Below are 25881 nucleotides of genomic sequence, written 5' to 3'. Positions count from 1 at the left end.
TCTTACATCAGTACAACAGCGTTTCCTAATATATGCTCCATGTTCAAATTTCCCAATTTTTCCAATAATGTTCTTTACACCTCATTAAAATCTAGCATTTAATCATCATGTATTGCATTGAGTTCTCATGATTCTTTAATCTGTTACAGTTCTCCTGCCCTTTTGATCTTTCATGACATTGACATTTTTGAAATGTCTAGGCCAGTTGTCTTTCAGCAAAGCTCTCACTGTTAACTACTTACTATACAGCAAAAATAAATTAAGTATACACTGGAAATCATTCACAGGACAACAGTGCTTGTACTCATTTGCCTTCCCAATGTGCTTTCTTTAGGGAAGCTGAAGAGGTATTATTGCTGGCTCCCTCAAGAACTGCACATCACCCACTCACTGCCTGAATTATCTATGTTGACAGGTGCAACAGAATATTTCTTCAGAATTGGGTTGAACATGTAATCATCATCCCTAATGTGGCATGTCAGAACAACAAACATAAAAGGGATGCCAATTGCTGCTTTCCAGAAAACACTGCCAATAAATCAGGAATCTCAAGGCTACTACTGTAATATTTTTGCATTTTTTAGAGTAGGAAAGCATGCATATAATTTATTATTTTCCTGTTGATTTTTTTCAGTGTCTGTCTTTCACCTCCTTGGTTAAGTTTATTCCTAAGTATTTTATTCTTTTTGATGCTATTGTAAATGGGATTGGTTTTCTTGCTTTCTTTTTCAAATTGTTCAATGTTAGTATATAAAAATGCAACTTTTTTTTTTTTTTTTTTTTTGTTGAGATGGAGTCTCGCTCTGTTGCCCAGCCTGGAGTGCAGTGGCTGGATCTCAGCTCACTGTAAGATCTGCCTCCCGGGTTTACGCCATTCTCCTGCCTCAGCCTCCCGAGTAGCTGGGACTACAGGCACCCGCCACCTCGCCCGGCTAGTTTTTTTTTTGTATTTTTTAGTACAGACGGGGTTTCACTGTGTTAGCCAGGATGGTCTCAATCTCCTGACCTCGTGATCCACCCGTCTCAGCCTCCCAAAGTGCTGGGATTACAGGCTTGAGCCACTGTGCCCAGCCGTGAAACTGATTTTTGTATGCTGATTTTGTTTCCTATAATTTAGTTGAATTTATTAGTTCAAACAGGTTTTTTTTTTGTGTGTGTGTGTGTGTGTGTGTGATCATTAGGGTTTTCTACATAACATCATGTCATTCTGCGAACAGAAATAATTTTACTTCTGTTCATATTTGGATGTTTTTTATTTAGCTTTCCTGCCTAACTGCTCTGGCTAGTACCTCCAGTACTATGCTGAATAGAAGTGGTGAAAGTGGGCATCCTTCTTTTGTTCCTGATCTTAAAGGAACAGCTTTCAGTTTTTCACCATTAAGTATGGTATTAGCTGTAGGCTTTGCATACATGTATGGCCTTTATTATCTTGAGGTAATTTCCTTCTATTCTTTCTTTGTTGGCAGTTTTGTTTTTTTGTTGTTATCATGAAAAGGTATTGAATTTTGTCCAGTGCTTTTTCTGGATCTCAGGGTATCATCTGATTTTTATCCTTCATTCTGTTAAGACAGTATATCTCATTGATTGATTTTCGTATGCCAAACCATTCTTACATCCCAGGGATAAATCCCACTTGGTGATGGCATATGACTCTTTTAATATGCTGTTAAATTTGGTTTGCTAGTGTTTTGTTGAGAATTTTTGCATCTATATGCTTCAGGGATATGGACCTGTAGTGTTCTTATAGTGTCTTTTTATGGCATTGATGACAAACTCATTCTCTGTTTTGTTTTTTGTTTTCTTTGTTTGTTTGTTTTTTGAGACAGGGTCCCTGTCACCCAAGTTGGAGTGCAGTGGCGTGATCACAGCTCACTGCAGCCTCAACTTTCCAGGCTCAGGTGATCTTCCTGCCTCAGCCTCCCATGTAGCTGGGACCACAGGTATGCACCACTGCTCCTGGCTAATTCTTTAATTTTTTTAGAGATGAGGGTCTCACTTTGTTGCCCAGGCTGGTCTCAAACCCCTAGGCTCAAGCAATCCTCCTGCCTCGGCCTCCCAAAGTGCTGGGATTACAGGTGTGAGTCTCCATGCCCAGCCATGATTGTCATTTTGATGAATTACTGGAAGAAGGTGGTTCCAGATGAATGAGTTTTATTTTTTATCCATGGCAGATTAAACTACTTACCAAAATATATATGTGTGTGCATATGTATGTGTCTGTGTATTCCATGGGAATGATTCCCAAATCTTGTGAGTTTCTGTTATGGTCCTCTAGGACAGGCCTAGAGCCTCACATGAAGCTTGGAGGCAGGGGAATGAGCTACTTTTAAATATGGGAAATGTGTCATAAAATTCAGCAGTTTCATTCAAAAGTTACCAGGCATCTTCTATGTGCCAGTTAGTGTTTCAGGCATTGAGGACACTGCAGTGAACAAAACAAACAAAACTTCCTGCCCTCATGGCACTTGCTTCCTAATGGTAAAGCTGACCTGTCCATAGTCCTGCTTATGGTTTAGATTTGGAGCCACCTGGCACTCAGGTCCTTTGGTAGCTTTGTCCAGGAGCTTGGTATACTAGAAAGTACTTGGTTAGAAGCAGAGGATTATCAGGCATTGGTACTGGTGGTGGTACTGGTGGTTTATCACAACCAAGGTCATGGTATTCACTGCACCAGACTATAACAGGGATAAGCTATTAAATTCTGGCAAAGTATTTTCACATCTTTGAAAATAAAATTAATTATTAGATCAACCCATGGCATTGGGATCTCACATTAATCTTCTGAACTGGCCAGGTGTGGTGGCTCACGCCTGTAATCTTAGCATTTTGGAAGGCCAAGGCAGGCGGGTCACTTGAGGTAGGAGTTCGAGACCAGCCTGACCAACAGGATTAAACCTCGTTTCTACAAAAAATACAAAAATTAGCTGGGTGTGATGGTGGGCGCCTGTAATCCCAGCTATTCCGGGAGGCTGAGGCACAAAAATCACTTGAACTTGGGAGGCAGAGGTTGCAGTGAGCTGGATCGTGCCACTGCACTCCAGCCTGGGCAACAGAGTGACTCTGTCTCAAAAAAAAAAAAAAAAATCTTCTAAACCAACAGAAAATATCATCGCCACAGAAAAAAAAGGTTGCAAATCATTATAAGGTTTTTGTCTTTACAAATGGCAATTAAAATTGAAATAACGAAAATGTCACCATTTATAAAAATGTCTAGATAAGATATAAAAAACTTTTTTTCATTCCTGGAATAAATTTTTACTTACTATGTGCCTATAACTCTACTCTTATACTGGTTTTTACATGGCCAATAAGACCATGTCAAATCTATCCATATTTCTCACTCGCCTGAGGAAGTATAAAGTTGGCTTGGTCAGATCAAAGTCATGTGGGATCTTATGACAGACAAAGGTCTTTGCTGTGTTCATGCTGCACTGAATATATAAAGTTCAAGTCAAAAGGTTTTGAATGATAACTTAGACTCATGGGACTTCTAAGTAAAAAAGTCAGCAATAACAATTATTTTCTATAACTTTTTAAAATGTGAAAACAAAATTGCTGCTAATAAAAACCTATCAGATCAAGAGAAAACCACTACCGCAAAAGAAAAGAACTAGTAGCTAGATCCAAAGATGGAAGCCAATTTTGACTTAAAATATTAAATACAAAGCCAGAGAATACATGTGTCCTGGATCTGAAGGATCTCATGTATCAAGACACAAGAAAAATATTTTTTTACTAATATTCCAAGCTACCTAAGCCCTGTGTATTATTCCTAGTTTTATTTTATTTTTTTTTCTCCAAACAAAACAGGCTTTATTTAGATCACCAAAAATAACATTTTACAGAAAGGGAACCATAACATTACACAACAAAGTATAGCTGTAAAATTTCAAACAAGAAAGGCAATGCTGGCAGGACATGGTGGCTCACTCCTGTAATCCCAGCACTGTGGGAGGCCGAGGCGAGTGGATCACCTGAGGTCAGGAGTTCAAGACCAGACTGGTCAACATGGCGAAACCCCATCTCTACTAAAAACACAAAAATTAGCTGGACATGGTGGCGCACGCCTGTAATCCCAGCTACTTGGAAGGCTGAGGCAGGCAAATCTCTTGAACTCAAGAAGCGGAGGTTGCAGTGGGCCGAGATCGCCCCAGTGCACTACAGCCTGGGTGACAGAGAGAGACCTTATCTCAAAAAAAAAAGTTTGTCAGAGAGGGAACCGTTAGAAGCAAACGTGTAGCTGCGAATTTTCTTTTGCCATCAATATCGAGTCCCTCTAAAATACTTTGACCCTACTTTGCGGTTTCCAAGTACAAACTAAACCTTGTTGGACAGAGTTGCTCAGTTTCATCAAAAGAATGAAATCAATTTGCCACATAAAAAAAAAAAAAAAAAAAATTTGGTTAATGCTAACAAATAATGAAACAATGTGTTTCTTGCCTAGTTTTATCTGGGACCTATCTGATCTCCAATATCTAAACTGTAAGATGAAAAATGCTATTGTGATCTAATAAACAAACTAGCAATTCTGTTTATGCATTGATCATATTTACCTGTTTTTCTCCATTTTGGACAAGCCATTTGCAAAATTCTTCAGTGGTGCTCAGTGTTTCAAAATCCTCTGAGCCCAGTGTTGCTCGATATGCATTGATACTTTTTATGAAATATGTCTCAACAGCATCTGGAAAAATGGAAACAATTATTTAAGGCAAGCTGCTAACCTTTACAAATGTCTAATATCAGCTTTGGCTCAACTGACATTTTCATGCTTAAAGTCCATGCTTATTCTCAAGCCAGGTCTCATAAGGACTCTTTAAAAGTCTAAGATGTTTTTTGTTTGTTTGTTTGTTTGTTTGTTTGTTTGAGATGGAGTCTCAATCTGTTGCCAGGCTGGAGTGCAGTGGTGCAATCTGGCTCACTGCAACCGCTGCCTCCTGGGTTCAAGCGATTCTCCTGTCTCAGCCTCCCGAGTAGCTGGAACTACAGGTGCATGCCACCATGCGCAGCTAATTTTTGTATTTTTAGTAGAGACGGGGTTTCACCATGTTGGCCAGGACAGTCTCAATCTCTTGACCTCATGATCCGCCCACCTCGGCCTCCCAAAGGGCTGGGATCACAGGTGTGAGCCACCACACCCGGCCCTAAAATGTGATTTAATGGCATCATATGATGTTTTGGTTTTTATTCTCCTTAAAAATTCATGGAATTTTTTGTAGCAAAAAAGAAAGCTTCTGTCTGAATAGGCCTATTATGCTAATGTTACAAATAACTACCGTATTAAACTCCCAGGTATATTGCAAGACTATATTTTTAGCTAAATAAACCTCTGATAGTGAGTAATGTTTACTGAAGTTCCTGTTTGGGGGGTTGGGAGGGAGTAAGTTGTGATTTTATAAGTATTTTAAACATATAGTTGTTATGGCTTGAAAATTTAATTTTAATGCTGTGTCTTTCCAAACACAACACATGTACAGTTCTGTAACATGTACAAATTGCATAGTAGTCACAGCTTTTAGGGTATCCATCACCCAAATAACGTACATTGTACTCATTAATTTCTCATCATCCACCCCTCCATCACACTCTTATGAGTCTCCATTATCTATCACTGCACTAAGCCCATGTGCACACATTTTTTAGCACCCATTTATGAGTGAGAACCTTGATACTTGACTCTCTGTGTCTGGCTTGTTTCACTTAAGATAATGACTTTCAGTTCCATCCATTTTGCTGTGAAAGACATAATTTCATTCTTTTATGACTGAAGAGTATTCTATTGTGTATTTATGCCACATTTTCTTTATCCAATCATCCACTGATGAATACTTAGATTTATTCTGTTATCTTTGCTATTGTGAATAGTGCTGCGATAAACATACAAGTGCAGGAATCTTTTTGATACATACCTTTCTTTTCTTTTGGGTAGATGCCTAATAGTGGGATTCCTGGATCAAATGGTCATTCTATTTTTAGTTCTTTGAGAAATCTCCATATTGTTTTCCATAGAGGTTGCACTAATTTACATTCCCACCAACAGTGTATGAGAGTTCCCTTTTCTCTGCACCCTCACCAACATCTGTTTTTTGTTGTTTTGTCTTTTTCATAATAGCCACTGTGACTAGGGTAAGATGATTTCTCATCTATACTGTCTTGATTCTGTGGGTTTTTTTAGTAAGTCTTGAAGTTGGATAGTGTCAGTCCTCCAACTTTGTTCTTCAATGTTGTTGGTTATTCTGGCCTCTCCATGTAAACTTCAGAATCAATTTGCTAATATCCAAAAAATAACTTGCTGAGATGATTATTAGAATTGAGTTGAATTGATAAATAAAGTTGGAAGAACTGACATCTTGACAACTGAGTCTTCTTATCTATGAACATGGAATAGATATTAAATAAAGATATCTCAGTTTACTTTAGTTCTTTGATTTCTGTTTTTTTCTTTCTGAGATGGGGCTCACTGTGTTGCCCAGGCTGGTCTCAAGCTCCTGATCTCAAGCAATTCTCCTACCTCAGTCTCCCAAGTAGCTAGGACTACAGGAACATACCACAATACCTGGCTAGTTCTTTGATTTCTTGCATCAGAGTTTTGTTGTTTTCCTCACATACATTTCACAAATATATTGCTAGATTTATACCTAATTATTTCATTTCTTGGAGTGCTAATGTCAATGGTATTGTTTTAAATTTTAAATTTTACTTATTCATTGTTGGTATATAGGAAAGTATTGACTTCTGCATATTAAACTAGTATCCTGAATCTTTTCTGTAATCACTTATTAATTCCAGACTTTTTGTTGATTCTTTCAAATTTTCTAATCAATCTCATCTGCAAATAAAAAATTATATTTCTTCTTTCACAAATATTATAGTATAGTTTTTATTTCGTTTTCTTCTCTTATTCCATTAGCTAGGTCTTCCATTATGATGCTGAAAAGGAGTGGTGAGAGAGGAAACTGCCTTGTTCCCAGTCTTAATAGAAAAGCTTCTAGTTTTTCACCATTAAGAATAATGGTGTTGACCGGGCACAGTGGATCACACCTGTAATCCCAGCACTTTGGGAGGCCGAGGTGGGTGGATCACCTGAAGTCACGAGTTTGAGACCAGCCTGGCCAACATGGTGAAACCCCGTCTCTACTAAAAATACAAAAATTAGCCAGGCATGGTGGGGGGTGCCTGTAATCCCAGCTACTCAGGAAGCTGAGGCAGGAGAATCACTTGAACCCAGAAGGCAGAAGTTGCAGTGAGCTGAGATCACACCATTGCACTCCAGCCTGAGTGACAAAAGTGAAACTGTCTCAAAAAAAAAAAAAAAAAAAGAACAATGGTGTTAGCTGCAGGTTTTTTTGCAGATGTGACTTATCAGGCTGAGGAAATCCCCCTATATTCCTAGTTTGCTGAGAGTTTTTATCATAAATGAGTGTTGGATTCTTCCAAATGCTCTTTCTGCATCTATTGATATGATCATGCAGTTTTTCTTCTTTAGCCTGTTGGTGTGATGCATTGATTGATTTTCAAATGCTGGACTGGCCTTGCATACCTGGGATAAATTCCAATTGGCTGTAGTATATAATTCTTTTTATGCATTGATGGATTCAACTTGCTAATGTTTTGTTAAGGATTTTTGCCTCTATGTTCATGAGATGTATTGATCTGCAGTTTTCTTTTTTTTTTTTAATCTTGATATTTTTTTAAAATTATACTTTAAGTTCTGGGGTACATGTGCAGAATGTGCAGGTTTGTTACTAGGTATACACGTGCCATGGTGGTTTGCTGCACCCATCAACCCGTCATCTACATTAGGTTTTTCTCCTAATGCTATTCCTCCCCCAGCCCCTGAGAGGCCCCAATGTGTGATGTTCCCCTCCCTGCGTTCATGTGTTCTCATTGATCTATAGTTTTCTTTTAATATCTTTGTCTAATTTTGGAATTAGGGTAATGTTGGCTTCATAGATTGACTTAAAAATAGTTACTCTGCTTCTATCTTTTGGAAGAGATTGTCAAGAATTTGTTATATGTTTGGTAGAATTCACTAGTGAACCCACATGGGATGGTTATTAATTATTGATTCAATTTCTTTAATAGAAATGGATCTGTTCAAATGGCTTAGATTTTCTTATGTGAGTTTTGGCAGATTGTGTCTTTCATGAGAGATTGACCTATTTCATCTAGGTTATTGAATTTGTGAGCCTAGAGTTTTTCATAATATTCTTTTATTGTCCTATTAATGTCCATTGGATCTGTAATGATGTCTCCTGTTTCATTTCTCATAATAGTAATTTGTGTCCTGTCTGTTTTCCTCAGCCTGGCTAGAGGTTTATCAGTTTCATTGATCTATTCAAAGAATCAACTCTCAGTTTTGTTTTCTTCGTTGACTTCCTGTTTTTAATTTCATTGATTTCTACTGTAATTTTTATTACTTTTTTCTTACTTTGGAATTAATTTGCTCTTCTTTTTCTAGCTTCCTAAGGCAGAAACTTAGATTATTCATTTTAGATCTCTTTTCTAATATACAAATTCAATGCTACAAATATCCCTCTAAGCACTACTTTTGCTGCATCCCACAAATTTTACATTGTTTTCATTTTCAAAAAAAAATCTTAATTCAAAACATTTTAAAGTTTCTCTTGAGATTTCTTTTTATCCCACACATATGTGGGATATGTGTTGTTTAATCTCCAAGTATTTTGGGATTTTCCAGGTATCTTTCTGTTATTGATTTCTAGTTTAATTCCACTGTGGTCTGAGAGCAGACATTGTACATTTTCTATTCTTCTAAATTTGTCAGGGTGTGTTTCATGGCCCAGAATGTGGTCTATCATGGTGAATGTTCCATGTGAGCTTGGGAAGAATGTGCACTCTGCTATCGTTTGGATAGAGTAGTCAATAGATGCTAATTGTATTAAGTTGATTGATGGTGCCGTTGAATTTGATTATGTCCTTACTGATTTTCTGCCTGTGTGTTTGTCCATTTCTGATACAAGGGTATGATGGCTAATACTGAGTGTCTTGATTGGACTGAAGGATGCAAAGTATTGATCCTGGTTGTGTCTGTGAGGGTGTTGCCAAAGGAGATTAACATTAGAGCCAGTGAGATGGGAGAGGCAGACCCACCCTTAATCTGGGTGGGTACAATCTAATCAGCTGCCAGTGTGGCTAGGATAAAAGCAAGCGGGAGAATGTGAAAAGATTAGACTGGCTTAGCCTCCCAGCCTACATTTTTCTCCCATGCTGGATGCTTCCTAACCTCAAACATCAGACTTTGGGACTTGGACTGGCTTCCTTGCTCCTCAGCTTGCAGATGGCCTATTGTGGGACCTTGTGATCCTGTGAGTTTAATACTCCTTAATAAACTCCCCTTTATATATACATATCTATCCTATTAGTTCTGTCCCTCTAGAGAACCCTAATACAAGGGGTATTGAAGAGTACAACTATGATAGTGAATTCATCTATTTCTTCTTACAGTTCCATCATTTTTTCCTCAAATATTTTGAAACTCTTGTTAGGCATGTACACATTAAGGATTGTATGTCTTCTTGGAGAACTGACCCCTTTATCATATGTAATGCCCTTCTTTATCCCTGATAACTTTCCTTGCACTAAGTTTGTTCTGGCTGAAACTAATATGACTACTCTTGCATTCTTTTGATTAATGTTAGTATAGTGTATCTGTCTCCATCCATTTCCTTTTAATCTGTGTGTGTCTTTATATTTAGAGTGGATTTATTGTAGACAGCATATAGTTGGGCCTTGTTTTTTGATCACTCTGAAAATCTTTCTTTAAATTGGTTTATTTAGACCACTGATGTTTAAAATAATTGTTAATATAGTTGGATTAACATTTACCATATTGTTTTTTCTATTTGTTGTCCTTTTTCTTTGTTTTTGTCTTTTACTCTTTTCCTGCCTTTTGTGGTTTTGCTTTCTAAATTTATTTTTTTATTTTTTATTTTTTTAGAGATAAGATTTCATTCTGTCTCCTAAGCTGGAGTGCAATGGTGTGATCATAACTCACAGCAGCCTCGAACTCCTGGGCTCAAGCAATCCCCCCACCTCTGCCTCCTAAGTAGCTAGAGTTACAGGCACAAGCCACTGCACCCAGCTCCTTTTGTGGTTAAATTGAGCATTTCATATATTCCAGTTTCTCCTTTTAGCATATCAGTTACACTTTTTTTTTTTAAACTCTTTTTAGTGGTTGCCCTGGAGTTTTCAATACACATTTACGACTATTCCAAGTTCACTTGCAAATAACACTATACAGTACCTTATAATAACAGAATAATCCTAATCCCTGCCTTCTGCTCCTAATCACTGTTGTCATTCATTTACATGAGAATTCATAATTGAATACACTGTTGCTATGATTTTGAACAAACTTATTTGTTAGATTAAGAATAGGAAAAATGAGGTTTTTATTTTATTATCACATTTCTTCTCTAGTGCGCTTTCTTTCCTTATGTGCCTATGGATTTCTGTATCATTTTCCTTTGCTCTGAAGAACTTCTTTTAGCATTTCTTTAAAGGAAGTCATGGTACGGTTCCTGTGGAGATAGATTTCCACTCTGGTACATTGTGATTCTCTTTATTTTGCTGTCTCTCCAATATGTGGGGCACTGGTTTGCCATGTGACCTCAGTTCTCTATGACAGATCTAAGAGGAGTTAATTTTTCATTTTGCTTTTTACATGTTGTTTGGATGAAGTGATGACTTCCAAACTCCTTATATACCAGAACAGAAACCAGAAGTTTTTGCTCAGATTTTAGTGCTTATTATTTTTAATCTGGATTTCTGGGGTTCACTCCTGTGAACTTAGTGTTGACCCACTGATTTGGGCAGAGGTTGTGCTTAAATACCTTCAGCCTATTAGTCGCCCATCCTGTCAATTGATCTGTATGTAGACGAAAATGCATTCCAAGCTCTCGCACATTTCAAGTCTTCTTTGGTTGTTACTCTTTATTAGGCTCCCAAGTATCCCCTGTAGATGTATATATAGTTTCGTGGGTATCCAGGGATGTGGGGAGAGCTCATTTAGCTCTTCTGTGGTCTCCCCATTAAAATTTCTGATGCCACTCACACCAACCAGGACAGCAATTTCAGGATAGTGTCAACATGCAGACTTTCCTCTTTTCATTTCCTCCAGTGTTTGCCCCCTTTATCTGATAAACCTGAGGGTTTTTATCCCTTTCATTATATTAAGTCTGCCTCCAATGCCAGCAAAGCTGCCGGTTCTCCTGTGCAGCCCATGGCGATAACATTGCAGTTCTCATGGACCGACCTGGGGCAGTGGATGGAAGCAGCCCCAGGCAGGACGGCCACAGATTTTCTCTTTTCTCAAAGCTCCAGCAGTTTTTTCAAAAATAAATGCTTTGCAATTTGTTCTCTTTATCTACTTCCAGCACTATCAAATAGTTGTTTATGCTCATTTTATTCAGTTTGTGTGACTGTATGTGTGGATATGATTTACAGACCTCTTCACAAAGTCAGTGTCTAGTGTCTGTTTACATTTTGATGAAATCTTACTTTGTAGTTTAATGTCTACCTAAATGTAACTATAAACAATAGTATTATTTTGTGTGTACTAAAAATGCAACTGTTTTTCCTTAATACTTTTTAAAAATTAACCTTGATAGCTACAGGTATAGTCCGGTCCTTTTTTTTTAAATTTTTTTGAGACATAGTCTCTCTCTGTCGCCCAGGCTGGAGTGCAGTGGTGAGATCTCAGCTCACTGCAAGCTCCACCTCCCAGGTTCACGCCATTCTCCTGCCTCAGCCTCCCGAGTAGCTGAGACTACAGGCGCCCGCCACCACGCCCGGCTAATTTTTTTTTTTTATTTTTATATTTTTCAGTAGAGATGGGGGTTTCACCATGTTAGCCAGGATGGTCTCGATCTCCTGACCACGTGATCCGCCCGCCTCGGCCTCCCAAAGTGCTGGGATTACAGGTGTGAGCCACCGCGCNCTGGAGTGGAATGGCGCAATCTCGGTTTACTGCAACTTCCGCCTTCTGGGCTCAAGCAAGTCTCCTGTCTCAGCCTCCCGAGTAGCTGGGATTGCAGGCGCACGCCACCAAGCCCGGCTAATTTTTGTATTTTTAGTAGAAACGGGGTTTCACCATGTTGGCCGTGTGGTCTCAAACTCCTGATCTGAGGTGAAACACCTGCCTCGGCCTCCCAAAGTGCTGGGATTACAGGCGTGAGCCACTGCGCCCCAGCCCAAGTCCAGTCCTTTTAACAACTACAAAATTCCATGTAGTGAATACACCAAATTTTCCTTTTACTTATCGATAAATATTTGGGTTATTTTTTACAGTTACAACTAGTGACACAGTGAACATCTTTATTCATGTTTGCTTTAAATTTTACTAGATATTATCAAATTAGTCTCCAAATTTAATATCAATTGACACTCACTCCTACTAGTTATGAATAAACATACCCATTTACCCATAATTTGCCAACTGCAAATTTATATTTTTAAACTTTTAAAATTTTCACATAGGATGGGTGAAATTCTGATCTTGCATTTTTAAAGATACATACCATTTTAAGATGTGTGACATCCTGCCAAATTGCTCTCCAGAGTTTTTATCAAATCTCATCAATCCTGGTGTTACCATTTTAAAAAATTTTGACAGTTTGGTAGACAAAAACAGTAACTTTGCTTTTATTTTTTAATTACTAGTATGATTGAAACTTTTTCCACATGAATTTTGGCCTTATTTATTATTTTTAGAGACAGGGTCTTACTGCATTGCCCAGGCTAGAGTGCAGTGGCAGGCTTATAGTTCACTGCAGACTCGAACCCTTAACTCAAGCAATCCTCCCATTTCAACCTCCTGAGTAGCTAGGACCATAGGCACGTGCTACTACACCCAGCTTTTCTTTTTTTTTTTTTTGTAGAGATGGAGCCTCAAAATTCCTGGCTTCAAGTGATCTTCTCACCTTGGCCTCTGTATTTTTTATCCAGGCCTTGGTACTTTTTTAAAGCCTATTTTTTTCTATAAATATAAATTTTAGCTCTTACATTTAGGACAATGATCCATTATTAATGTTTGTGTATGGCATGAGCAAGAGTCCAATTTTTTTTTTTTGGCATGTGGTATCCAGTTGTTCCAGTATTATTTGTTTTAAAGACTATCCTTTCCATATTGAATTACTTTTGCACATTTATCAAAAATTAGTTGGCCATAATTATATGGGTCTATTTCTGTACTCCACTGTGTTCCAATGACTCTGATCTCTGTGTCTGTCCCTTCACCAATACACCACATTCTCTCGATTACTGCTTTATAGTAAACCTTAAAATCAGGTACTATGATTCCTCCAACTATATGCTTTTCCAAAACCATTTTAGCTATCCTAATTTCTTTGCTTTTTCACACAAATTTTAGAGTCAGCTTGTCTATATTTACAAATGCTTCTGTTGGGATTTTAATTATAATTATGTTAAATCTGCAGATCAATCTTGGAAGACTGATATCTTTACTATATTGTCTTCCAATCCATACATAGTATATCTATTTATTTAGGTCATCTTTAATTTCTTTCATCAGTTTTGTAGTTTTCAGCACATAAATAATGTACATATTTTGATAGATTTATACCTAAATATTTCATTTGTAGGGATGGGGCTATTGTGATGTTTTAAAATTTTTGTTTCCAGTTGTTCATTGCTACTATATAGAAATACAATTAAGTTTTGTGCATTGACCTGGTATCCTGTGACCTTGCTAAACTTAAACATATTAGTTCTAGGATTTTTGTAGATTATTTGGCATTTTCTACAGAGACAATCATTTTGACTGCAAATAGGGACTATTTTATTTTTCTTGCCTTCTTGCATTTGCTGGACTTCTAGTACTATGCTGAATAGGAGCAGTGAGAGTGAACATCCTTGTCTTGTTCTTGATCTTGAGGGGTAAAGCGCTCAGTCTTTCACCACTAAGCATGAAATTAACTATAGGGTTTTTTGTAAATGCCTTTTATCAGATTAAGGAAGTTCCTTTCATCATGAATAGATGTTGAATATTGTCACACGCTTTTTCTGCAACAACTGATAAAATCATGCTCTTTCCATGACTGGACTGTTAATATGGTAGAGGTACACTGACTGAAATTTGAATATTAAACCAGTGTGACATCCTCAAGAAAAAAACTTCACTGATCACAGTGGTCTGTGACCATACCACCCTAAACACACCAGATCTAATTTGATCATGGTATGTTATTTATATATTGCTATATATTTTGTTGCTTTTTTCATCTACACCCATGAAAGGTCTTGATCTATAGTTGTCTTGTTTTTTTCTTGTAATGTCTTTGCCCAGTTTTGATATCAGGGTAATGCTGGCCTCATAAAATTAGCAAGTGTTTTCTCCTCTTCTGTTTTCTGAGACAGATTATGTAGAATTGTGTGTTATTCCTTCTTTAGATGTTACATAGAATTCCCCAGTGAAATCATCTGGGCCTGGAGATGTCTTTCTTAAAAGACTAACTACAAATTTATTAGAAAGAAATAGTTACGGGTCCATCCAGGTTGTTCATCTTGACTACATTGTTTTTACTTTTATTTATGGCACTTTGTGACAGATAGAAGCTTTAGACCTGTACTCCACTGTGTGCCAATGACTCTGATCTCTGTGTCTGTCCCTTCACCAATATACCACATTCTCTTGATTATTGCTTTATGGTAAATCTTAAAATCAGGTACTATGATTCCTCCAACTGTATGCTTTTCCAAAACCATTTTAGCTATCCTAATTTCAAACTCTTCTTTTATGGTATGTCTTTGTGTGCTTTGAAAAGTTCTTTCCTCCAATTTTTAATTTTAGTATTTGTATTCCAGTACTATATTTTCTTCTCGTTAATTTACATTTTTAGTTTTGATGCATGAAATGTTAGTCCACCTGGAATTTAGTGAATGATATCATATAAAAATCTATATTTTTAAAGTTAAAAATTAGTATATAAGAAAAGGATGAGGTGGCCTTGAAATCTCTCAACTGTATAAACATAAACATTTGTTTTTTCTCACTTAAAAAAAAAGCTAAAATTTGTACATATTCACAGACTAAATTTCTTATAACTACAAAGACTACTTTTAAAAAGCTCAAGTATATATGGAGAATATATACTGTGAATATAGAGGAGGAAATCTTAAAAGGAGAAAGATGATTAGCTGAAAAACAAAGAATCAGGAAGTCTTCAATGGATACTTATGCTTAAAAAATAATTTAAAGAATAATTAAAAGAAAAAATGTTTAATGACATGGGGAATACAAGCATTGAAAAAAGTAGGATGCAAAGCTTTCTCTGTAATTCTGTCCATCTCTCTAACTGGAAAATAACATACAGAAAAAGGTTACTTTTATAAGCAAAGAAAACAGACAGTTTTAAAATGATCAAATTACATTCTTCATGAAGCCTAAATTCCTCCTGACAGGCCACTGAATCCATCAGTGTCCATTAATCTGATCAAGCCAGCAGAGAATGATACATTGTCCTCCCTCACTGGTTCATTTGTGTCTCTCCCAAAGCCACCCACTTTCAAAAAGATGACCTTGCCAGACAAAGAACTATTGTTGAAGCATAAATTAATCAGTTGGCTTTCTCTGTAACCCCCAGTGTCTAACTATTGAATATAGGTCAAGAAAATGCTGCTAACAAACATTCTCTCTTGCAAACCAGAGGAAAAGAGTCAAGGAGACTGAAAGTGGAGGAGGAGATGGGGAACCAATGCTTTACCCATTTATCACTGGATTTCCTCATCAACCGACACTGCACAGTCACCTTCACAGTGTGTGTGATATCTACTAGTTAAGAAGATGAATCTTGCTGAGATTCAAAATAAATAAAGGATATAGAAATCAGATGATTTATTTGTTTCTGACATTCCAACAATGTGGAAATCAGATGATTTATTTGTTTCTGACATTCCAACACATGTGGAGGTATATTATCAGGTTTAAATTAATGTGTAATTGATTTTGTATAAGACTGCGACTCACCTAATCTTTCCATTACAGGAATAAATAGCTAATTAGAATTGTAGATAGACCATTTGCCAATGTGCTTCCCTCATGCGACTGGGAAATAACTTCAAGGCTACCTCTTTTACCTACCCCTGTGCTGGGCCTCTCCAGACATGGCATAAGCTTTGGCCAGTAACGCACTCGTTTCTGCAGTTTTGGGGCTGACTTCAGTGAACAAAGAAACACAGATAGAATGAGCCTGGAATAAAGAAAGTCATGACAAGGTAAGCACCCAAATGACAGTGTTCACTGTGGATTTAGATGAGAGGTGAGTTTGAGTCCCAGCTCTGCCACTTCCTAGCTATGAGTCTTGTGCAAGTAATGTCACCTTCACTCGTTGAAGGAATATATAATTCCCACTGTTTAGGGTTTGGGAAAGATTAAGTGAGATGGTATATGCAAAGCACAGGGCACAGTACTCATCACATTGTAAGTTCTCATAAATGTTAGCTAGTACAATTTTTATTAGATTTCATAGCAAACATAAAGTCATAACCTTAGCTCAGTCTCACTGGACTGAACTCCAGTCTTGAAGACAGTCTTATAAATGTAAATCAGGGATAACTGGAATAGTACTTGTTACAAAAACTTGTTGTAAATATTAAATAAATTAATGGTCAATATATGTAAAGTGGTTAGAACACCACCCAGCATATAGTAAGCACTAAAAAAGTGTTAGATTTTATATTATTTGTGCTAAAATGGAAGGAGTAACACTTGGAAAAGAGAAAGAGAAAAACATTGAGTCCACACCCACCAGCCACAAAAGAACCACCTGTGCTTAATATTTCACAGGCCAGATACTGCGAGGTGTTTCAAAGAGCTGAGGGATTATCAGAGAAGACTTTAGAGCCGAGACACAGAACAGAGTTGTTATGAGTACAGGCTGTATGGTCAGATTTAGAGTTCAAATCCCTGCTTTACTATTTGTTAGCTATACAGTGTCAGCTGAGTTAGCTAAAACTCTTTGTGCTTCAGTTTTCTCATCCTTAAAATGAGATAAAATAATAATGTTACCTACTTCATAGAGCTACTGTACAGATTAAATGAATCAATACATCCTCTAGGGCACTTAGAAAAAGCATTCCATAAATTTTAACTCTTATCTTTTGGTGCTTTTGGGAAACACTGATATTTATTGTTTTATTCATTCCAAAAAAGCATTCCGTAAATTTTAACTCTTATCTTTCGGTGCTTTTGGGAAACACTGATATTTATTGTTTTATTCATTCTGATCTGACCACTGCTTTAAGCAAGTCTTGAACACAAAAACCAGACTGGCTTTTTCTGTAAGCAGTGGACTCCCTGCCTTCACAGCAGCGTTCTCTGACATCTCTCCACTGTGTGATGTTTCTAATCGTAGATTGTCAGATTGTGTGCAATGCCTTTTCTTCCGAATCTGTTTTCATGTATACTGTTAGAATGCATTGCACCTTTTCTATGATACAGGATATCCAGTATTTTGATCTGTTTGTCGCTGTGGGAGATGCTTGAAGCCATGGGCAGCATTCTCCTTTGGAGAGAGAAAAGGTGAATTTAGCAGCTTCGACTACATGATACATAAAAGTACCCTAAACTGTTACCATATGATAGACTCAACATTCCTTCCTATGTTTTGTTTTGTTTTCCCCTGGGCATTTGTCAAGTTAGTTACCTCCAAGTGAAACGCCCTTTTGTTAGTTTGACCTTAGGTTTGGAAATATAATCAGCTAGACTAGTTTAAAGTACAAATGACAGCATTACCCTAAAATATCATGATTTTTCTTTTAAAAAGGCCCTTTGTTTTTGCTGAAGATGTAAGTTCGGTTGTCGCCGTATCTTTTTTCCTTGGAGTAGACTCACATTTTGCTTCTTTTTCCCAGCACCAACAGAGATGAGAGTGGGTGCCTGGGAAGGGGAAGTGCTGTCTGCACAGCCAGTGACACAGCACATTCACCCACCTGAGTCAGTGTTCTCTGGCCTGGTCATTTAAGGTTTGATCAAGGGCTCTTAGGTGGATCTGGAGGCAAGTCAGGGTTAAAACAGAATCAATTCCAGCCCTTGTTCTTCTGAGAAGCCCATGCTTCCCCGGCCCTGAGAACCAGGCCTGGGGCCAAACAAGGCAACCCAGCCTGGGCTCTGGCCAACCCACTGACCTGCTGCAAGTACTGGATGGCCTGGTTGTGGTTCCTCCTTAGCTGCTCGATCTGAGCAGTTTCCTCATACAGGCTGATCAGATCTGACGTCCTGTCACCCTTGGCAGCAATAACATCGCCAATTGCCTTTTCAAAGTATGTCAGTGCTAGGTTCAATCTGTGGATGGCCAAGGAGGCTCTGCAAGAAAAGGGATGAAAGTAAAAAGTCACAGAGAGGCCACTTACTTTGCAGACACAAAAGGAACTGATTCCAAGAATTAGAGAATTTGGCCTTCGTAGGCCCATCATCTTGGTCGCTGGCTCAAAAATCCAGCCTTGCTGTAAATAAACTCCAATTATCCTGCATTTTATCCATCAGATTTCACTGACTACTCATTAAACTCATTACTATGTCGTGCTGTTGTCTAATTTTTTAAAAAGGCAAATGGAAAAAATGGCTTCCAGGAATTCACAAGATGGGATAATTTACCCATAAACATAGACTTTCTAAAATCAAAATAAAATTTTATTACCTCTGGCTCTCTCTCTTTCAGGCCAAAGAAAGTTTTTGCTTTGTTTTGTTCCATTTAATTTGGCCAATTCCTCCTCAGTTAAAAATGAGAGAGGATAGAAAAAAAAATGTAAATATTCCCCAAAGAGAGTGATTAAATAAATTATAGCATATCATAAATAAAATACCTCAGAGACATTAAAAGTCATGTTTTCTTTTTAGACAGATATGGGGAGATATTAAAATTGTGCTAAAAGAAAAAATATATAAAACTGCACTTAAAATGTGATCCACATAGAGATATAGTTATCGATATCCACATATATCTGTCCAAAATGTTCATAGCAGTTATGTCTGTGTGGTGGTATCACAGTTGGCTTATTTGTTCTTTATACCTGTCTGTATTTTCAAAATTTTCCACAACAAAGTTGGGAATATAATTTTTTTAAATGAGGATAAAACAGTATCTCATTGAGGTTTATTTTTCCAGAGACAGCAAGACAAAATGAGAGCATGGGTAGTTCAAAGCTGCTTCTGGTAGTTATTAGCTTTATCAAACTCTACAAGCCAACAGTTCCTTCTAAATAAAACAATTGAGTTTATACTGCAAGTGTGTTGTGAAGAATAATATTCAGTGTAAAATCACCTAACACGTAGTAGATACACAATCAATATTCCTTCCTCCTCACTCCAATATTTGTATTCCTAAGTTGAATTAAAAATATATGTGTAAGCCAGGTGTGGTGGTGTCTTGCCTGTGGCCTCAGCTATGGAGGAGCCTGAGCCCGGGAGTTCGAGGTTTCAGTGAGTTCTGATTGCACCCTGCACTCCAGCCTGAGTGACAGAGTGAAAAGCTATCTAAATGAAAATGATAGAAATATCTACCCTCATTGGCTGTCATGAGGACTAAGTGAAATAAATTATGTAAAGCACTTAGAACAGCGTCCAGTATGTAGTTATACTTAGTAGGCACTCTAACGCTTAGAACAGGACATGCATAAAAAAGGTATTCAATAAATACTGGAGAATAGATGAACAAAATGAGCACCAGAGTTTTTCTGAAAAAGGAATAAGGCTATCTTTCACATAAGGCAGAAAACTTTAGGCCCTATGTGACAGGAGTAGACATTCGCCAGAATGTAATTTATTGCCCTATGGACTTAAGTCAATAGTTTGATTTAGTTCTGGACATTCCAACATCTCCCCATTTCCCATTTGACTTCTAGATTCATGGTTGTTTAGAGGAGGCAGACATGACGCATGTATTTCATTTACTTACCATTCAGTCATATACCCTGCTGTGCCAAGTGCTTACAGTTCTGGAAACAGATTGCTTTCAAGGATGTAAAGATATTTGAAAAATCTAGGGAACAGTAAACTCTTTATTCTTTTTCTTCTAACAATCTGATGGGCCCACATTCGTTTCTAAATATTCTGATTCTCGGAGGATCCCTAACTCAACAGCAAGACAATTAAATCTTGTTCTGTCTTAAACAAATTCCATGAACTTTGTTTTCATATGGAACAGCACTTTCCTTAAAAATGCACATGCTGTGCATGGCTTTCACAGCTTCCAGTTAACTGTCTCCATTAATTGTTTCTTCATCTAAAATGTCACATGTAATGACAAAAATAGGTGGCAATTCAGAAAAAAATATATTAGAGTGAGCGTGAGAGGCAAGTGTAAGGAAGACTAAGAGTTAGTGAGTTCAGATCACAGATCCAACATTTACAAGCTATGTTATCTTGGACAATTTGTTTAACCTCGGCTTCAGTCTCCTTGACTGCCCCCCTTTAATAAAATAATAGTCATACCAACTACCTCAATAGCTGTTGTGAGGATTACATGGGGCAGTACACAAAAGGCACAGTGTATGCGTTTGGTAAATATGAGCCTGTTTTATTATCATTTGAGTTTCTGGGGTTTTTTGCTCTAAATATTTTTCTCCCTAATATCATGTAATTCCAGGCCTCATTCATAAAATCCTCAGCTTCTCCAAGCCCAGATCTTACCTGCCCAAAGCAAGTGTTAGGTCTTTCTCAGAGACTTGTAATTCACAAACGCCTCCTTCGTATAATTCTTTCAGCTCCTTCATGTTTCTCTCTGCCTTCTGCAGGTTGAAATAGGCTTCTCTGCCAGTGAAACAGTCAAGGAAAATGCCAAGTACTCAAACTAACATCCACTGCACAGGGACAGCAGGTGATAAGGAAACAAAAGGGGCTCTTGGAAAAATGAAGTAATATTAAAAATGGTTACTTAACTATGTTCTCTATTTTCCATGTATTATGTTGTCAAGAAGGAAGAATTCTTTAGAGGAGGAACAGGGGCTTGGGTTTCCTGTGGTGGTTGCCGGAATCCAAGACTAGAGTAGGAAGGGTTTGCAGGAGTGAACGGAAACTGTAAATTACACTCGATTTCCTTGAGAGGCATCTACTGCGTGACAATAGTTATTCATTTTTCCCAAGCCTGTTCCTGTGAATGGTAAAAGAGACTAATTACTCTGAAAGGAACTTTCTGGGTCATTTAGAAAGTCCAAGCAAAGCAGGTTTTGGGCCAGAGGCAAACAGCAGAAAAGCAAAAAAATCCCTTTAATTCCCAAACATGCTTCTATTTCCCACATTTTCAATAGCCCCCTGCTAAGGGTATAACAGAGGAAGGCCACATATCAGATTTTGCAAGTTGAACATTAGGACCAAAAAAGTAGAGAGGGGGATGTGTGGAGAGGAGACTGGGGACACATGGGCTCAAGGAGTGCTCATGATGATTTGTGAACATCAAATGCCCTTAACATCTTTCCAGTGGAGATGGTACAAAAGGCTGTCAAAATCTCCAGTTCTGAGGAAAGGCACATATAACAGTCCCCCTCTGGGGGTTTGCAGAACTACTTGTTTTGTCTATTTTGCTTGGCCTCCAGCCTCATGGGCAGTATCTGCAAGAGCATTTCAAAAAACTAAAATGATCGAGAATCAGTTAAATCAGTGGTTTTGGGCTGCAAATTACAATCTCTGGAGGGCTTTTAAAAATTTCAATGAACAGATGTACCTCAGAGCCTCTCAGTCAAAATCTTTGGGGTAGGAACAGAGAGCAGAAATTCTTAAAGCTCCCCAGGGGATTACAATGTGCAGCCTAGTTTGCCAAATTGTGCTTTAAATTATCCCCCATTCTCTCCATCCCTACACCACCACTACCACTACCCGCAACCTCATTGCTAATACTGATTTTCTTGGGTGCTCAATGAAGAGTGGAACAGACTCAGAAAACCTTCGACTGGCTAGGTGATATGTCATCTCTTCCATGGCTCAACTCAGAGCCTATATGAATAGACATAGGAAGAGAATACACACCCTTCTAGATGGAGAGGAGAGGCTTGTGGAGGGCCTTGATGTTGGAACAGATCTACAAGGCCTTGGTTCCATTTCCCACCCTCCTGTATGAGATGACCCATCTGGCATGTGTGGCCTGTGGCCCCGAACACTAAACACAGCTGGGAAGGGAAGGATATCGGTTTTGCAGGAGCCAGGCCACCCCCAGAGTGTAGTACAGCATGACCAGAGCTTCCAGGATTTCCTCTTTCTCCTTATCTGAGGTCGTATTTGCCTTCCAGGTCAACAGTGTATTCTTGGCTGACACAGCATGTTTCTTGGCCTGAACTGGGAGGCCTGGGGGAGTTAGAGGGTGGGTAGCAAGAAGACAGACATTAAAAAGGTATGCTTCAGTCAAAAACATTCCTGGGAGGGGATAAGGTGGGCAGTGCAGTTGTCATATGGTTTATAGCATTGGTTCCTAAATCTGGCTGTGAATCAGAATTATTGGAAATGCTTGTAAAGAATACAGCTTCCTGGGCCCCACCCAAGACCTACTGAGTGGGGAATCTCTAGAGAAGTGGGGTCCAGGGATCTCTAATTTTAATCTGTACCACAAGTGGTTCTTATTCAGCCCTCTCAACATTAGCCTTCAGAGCTCAGTTTGGAACTCAAGATAGAGACAGGAATGAAAGGTGAGTATCCTATTTCTGGTTCTACCTGCCACTAATGCCATGTGACCTTTTCAACCCACAAAGCTTCTCCATCCTCAAATTGTTGAACAACAATAATAATTATAGAAGCTGCCCCTTATCAAACACATGGAGATAGTCCAGGAACAAAGTAGGTTATGCCATAGAATGCTGTGCATTGAGCATTCTGGAAAAGCCATTCTGTAAATACAAGGGCTTATGAATGCAATTACTTCCATCTGGGGATTTTTTTTTTTTTTTCAATCTAAGATGAATCTGGTGCTACTAACTGGTCACATAACACACATAAAAAGATTGCAATTGCTAAATGCAGTGAGGCCCCAAACTAAGAAGACAAAGGCAAGGCCAGACCCTAGCTAGACAGAACTGGTGGGGTTTTTCCCCTGGTTTTATCTTTTTTTTTTTTTTTTTAATATTTAAAAATACAAAACTTGTGTCCAGGGCTGACTTTCCATAGACTGCAGGGAGGAAGCTGCTCTGCTACATACAAAACCCTAACCCAGAAGCAGGTCATCTAATGATTTAGCACCAGGTTCCTCTCAAATATGCATTGCATGAAGGGTGAAAGGGCAGCCCCAAATCTCATTTTTTCCCCTTGTGTTTTGCTGATGTTCCTGGGCATTTACACGAGCTGCTCTTTGTCCAGTCAACAGAGGTAGACTTGGGAAGACTGAAAACAACAGGTAGGGTTCACTTTCAGCCCTCTCTCTGCAGGTTCCCAGGGGCTGACAAACATACTCACCCCTGCCAAGTAGGACACTGTGCCCCTAATCCTCACTTCACACCACCAGCCCCAGTCCTACTCAGCAAGCTGCCTTTGGCTCCTGAAGCCTAGTTTCACAGAATGGGTGCAAGTCAATAGCAATAAGGATAAATTTAAAAGTTTGTCTTTGATTCCTGTGCCCTCATGTGTTCTAAGTGCACCTCCTGAATTAGTTATAGCAATGAAAGGGAACACGGTCTTCCCTGGGAGAGTTCTAAAGGTGACCCAGGTCCCTTTTCCCTTTTGCAACCATTGTCTAAGCAGCAGTGTCAAAATGAAGTTCAATTCTTTTGTGACTTCTGACCAAAGCAAGAACCATAAAAAAGCATTTCAAATGCACCTTCCCTAATTCACAAGAAGATTGTCTTCCCCTCTTTCCAAACAGCTGCGACAAAAGTACAATGCTTGATCCATGGCCCCCAAAAAGGATGATAAAGTTCAGATTGTGTAAGGACACTACAAAGGTCAGCAAACTGGCAAAGTAATCCAGGATTATCAGAAGAAATATGGCATCTGGCTGGGTGTGGTGGCTCACACCTGTAATCCCAGCACTTTGGGAGGCCAAGGCAGGCGAATCACAAGGTCAGGAGATGGAGACTATCCTGGCCAACATGGTGAAACTCCGTCTCTACTAAAAATACAAAAATTAGCTGGGCGTTGTGGTGTGCACCTGTAGTCCCAGCTACTAGGGAGGCTGAGGCGGGGGAATCACTTGAATCCAGGAGGTGGAGGTTGCAGTGAGCCGAGATCACGCCACTGCACTCCAGCCTGGCACCACAGCGAGACTATTTCAGAAAAAAAAGGCATATACTGACAGGGTGCAGTGGGAAAAGGCTAATGGCACAACTATCCATGTGGGCATTGACCCCAGCAAGGCAGCTATCACTAGGCTAAAATTGGAAAAGAACAGAAAAAGATTCTTGAGCAGAAAGTCAAATCTCACCTAGTAGGAAAGAAAAATAGTAGATAAGAGGAAGAAATATTTGAGAAGATGCAGGGGGAAAGTATCCCTATATACACCTTTCATTAAAAACTGCAAAAATAAAAATAAATAAAAGTGACCCAGAGCCAAGAAGTCGCTGCAGAATACTCAGAAATACCTGTTCTATTGGTCTCAACTGAAGAGAAAAATGGACTCTGATGAAAGAGAGGGTTGTGCCCTAAGTTAAGAGTGGCCTTCAAATTGCACTGTGCATTATAAACACCCTATTAAAATGCAGATTCCTGTACTACACTTCCAGTAGTTACAGCTCACAAGTTCTGGGATAAGAACCAAGAATACACATTTAAAACAAGAACCATGTTTCAGATGGTAACCAAGGGTTCTCATCTGTAAGAACTAATCTTGGTAATAATGCAAGGCTGTCTGAGGACCACACTTGGAGAAACACATAGTTAGTAAAATCTTTACAGAAGAAGTAGGACTCATCTTGTTTTTCAAGAGTGGATAGGATTTTGACTGATACAAGGAGGGATTTCCCCTTGGATTAAATAGCTTGAGGCCTTGAAGATAGAATAAGCAAGCATGTGTATATATGTGTGCCACACCGGGGGATGAGGTTGGGTGGATACAGGATTGTTAGAGAAGGTAGAAAGATGACTGAAACGAAACTCTGAATTGAAAAACATATAAGTGGGCCGGGCGCGGTGGCTCATGCCTGTAATCCCAGCACTTTGGGAGGCCGAGGCGGGCGGATCACGAGGTCAGGAGATCGAGACCATCCTGGCTAACACGGTGAAACCCTGTCTCCACTAAAAAAAAAAAAAATTAGCTAGGTGTGGTGGCGGGCGCCTGTAGTCCCAGCTACTCCCCCGAGGCTGAGGCAGGAGAATGGCGTGAACCTGGGAGGCAGAGCTTACAGTGAACCGAGATCGCACTACTGCACTCCAGCCTGGGCAATAGAGTGAGACTCCATCTCAAATGAAAAAAAGAAAAAAGAAAAAAAGAAAAACGTATAAGCTATGCATTGAATATGTAAAGCATCTTGGATGATGTCTTAATTTGTATGTGCTGCTGTAACAGAATACCTGAGACCAGGTAATTTATAAAGAACAGAAATTTCTCACAGTTCTGGAGGCTGAAAAGTCTAAGATGAAGACACCAGCTTCTTGTGAGGGACCTCTTGCTGCGTTCACATCTGATGAAAAGAGGAAGAAAAAAAGAACCAAACACCATAAAAAGCCTCTTTTATAAGGACCTTAATCCCATTTATGAGGGAGAAGCCCTCATAGCCTAATCACCTCTGAAAGGCCCACTTCTTGATGCTATCACAGTGGCAACACCTGAACTTTGGAGTGGACATGCTCGGACCTTAGCAGATGCCAAGATGAGGAGGGGGAATTAGATCTGTTACATAACAGGGAGTCTTCACAGGTCTGGAGGAAGAAGATAGCATCACTAGTTAGCTCACAGAAAACTCTGCTTCAGATACTGGAAGCCAAGATTG

At 38.7% G+C, this 25881-nt stretch overlaps 1 protein-coding gene across 1 annotated transcript in view; it reads right to left on the bottom strand.

Annotated features, from left to right (window-relative positions):
• Window positions 1–2540: 2540 nt before the first annotated feature.
• Window positions 2541–25881, bottom strand: part of TTC23L (tetratricopeptide repeat domain 23 like) — a 43425-nt gene continuing 20084 nt past the window's right edge. Inside the window, exons 5-10 of the mRNA XM_025388640.1 lie at window positions 22159–22315; window positions 20669–20794; window positions 18166–18343; window positions 16121–16229; window positions 4554–4681; window positions 2541–2665 (exon numbers count right to left, since the gene is read on the bottom strand). Coding sequence (XP_025244425.1) covers window positions 2663–2665; window positions 4554–4681; window positions 16121–16229; window positions 18166–18343; window positions 20669–20794; window positions 22159–22315 — 701 coding nt within the window. The 3' untranslated portion in view covers window positions 2541–2662. The remainder of the gene's footprint in view (window positions 2666–4553; window positions 4682–16120; window positions 16230–18165; window positions 18344–20668; window positions 20795–22158; window positions 22316–25881) is intronic.

The sequence above is a fragment of the Theropithecus gelada genome, chromosome 6 (genome assembly GCF_003255815.1).
Source record: "Theropithecus gelada isolate Dixy chromosome 6, Tgel_1.0, whole genome shotgun sequence".
Taxonomy (NCBI): Eukaryota; Metazoa; Chordata; class Mammalia; order Primates; family Cercopithecidae; genus Theropithecus; species Theropithecus gelada.
The sequence above is the reverse complement of the archived record's forward strand: the minus strand, read 5'-3'. Positions and strand labels throughout refer to the sequence as shown.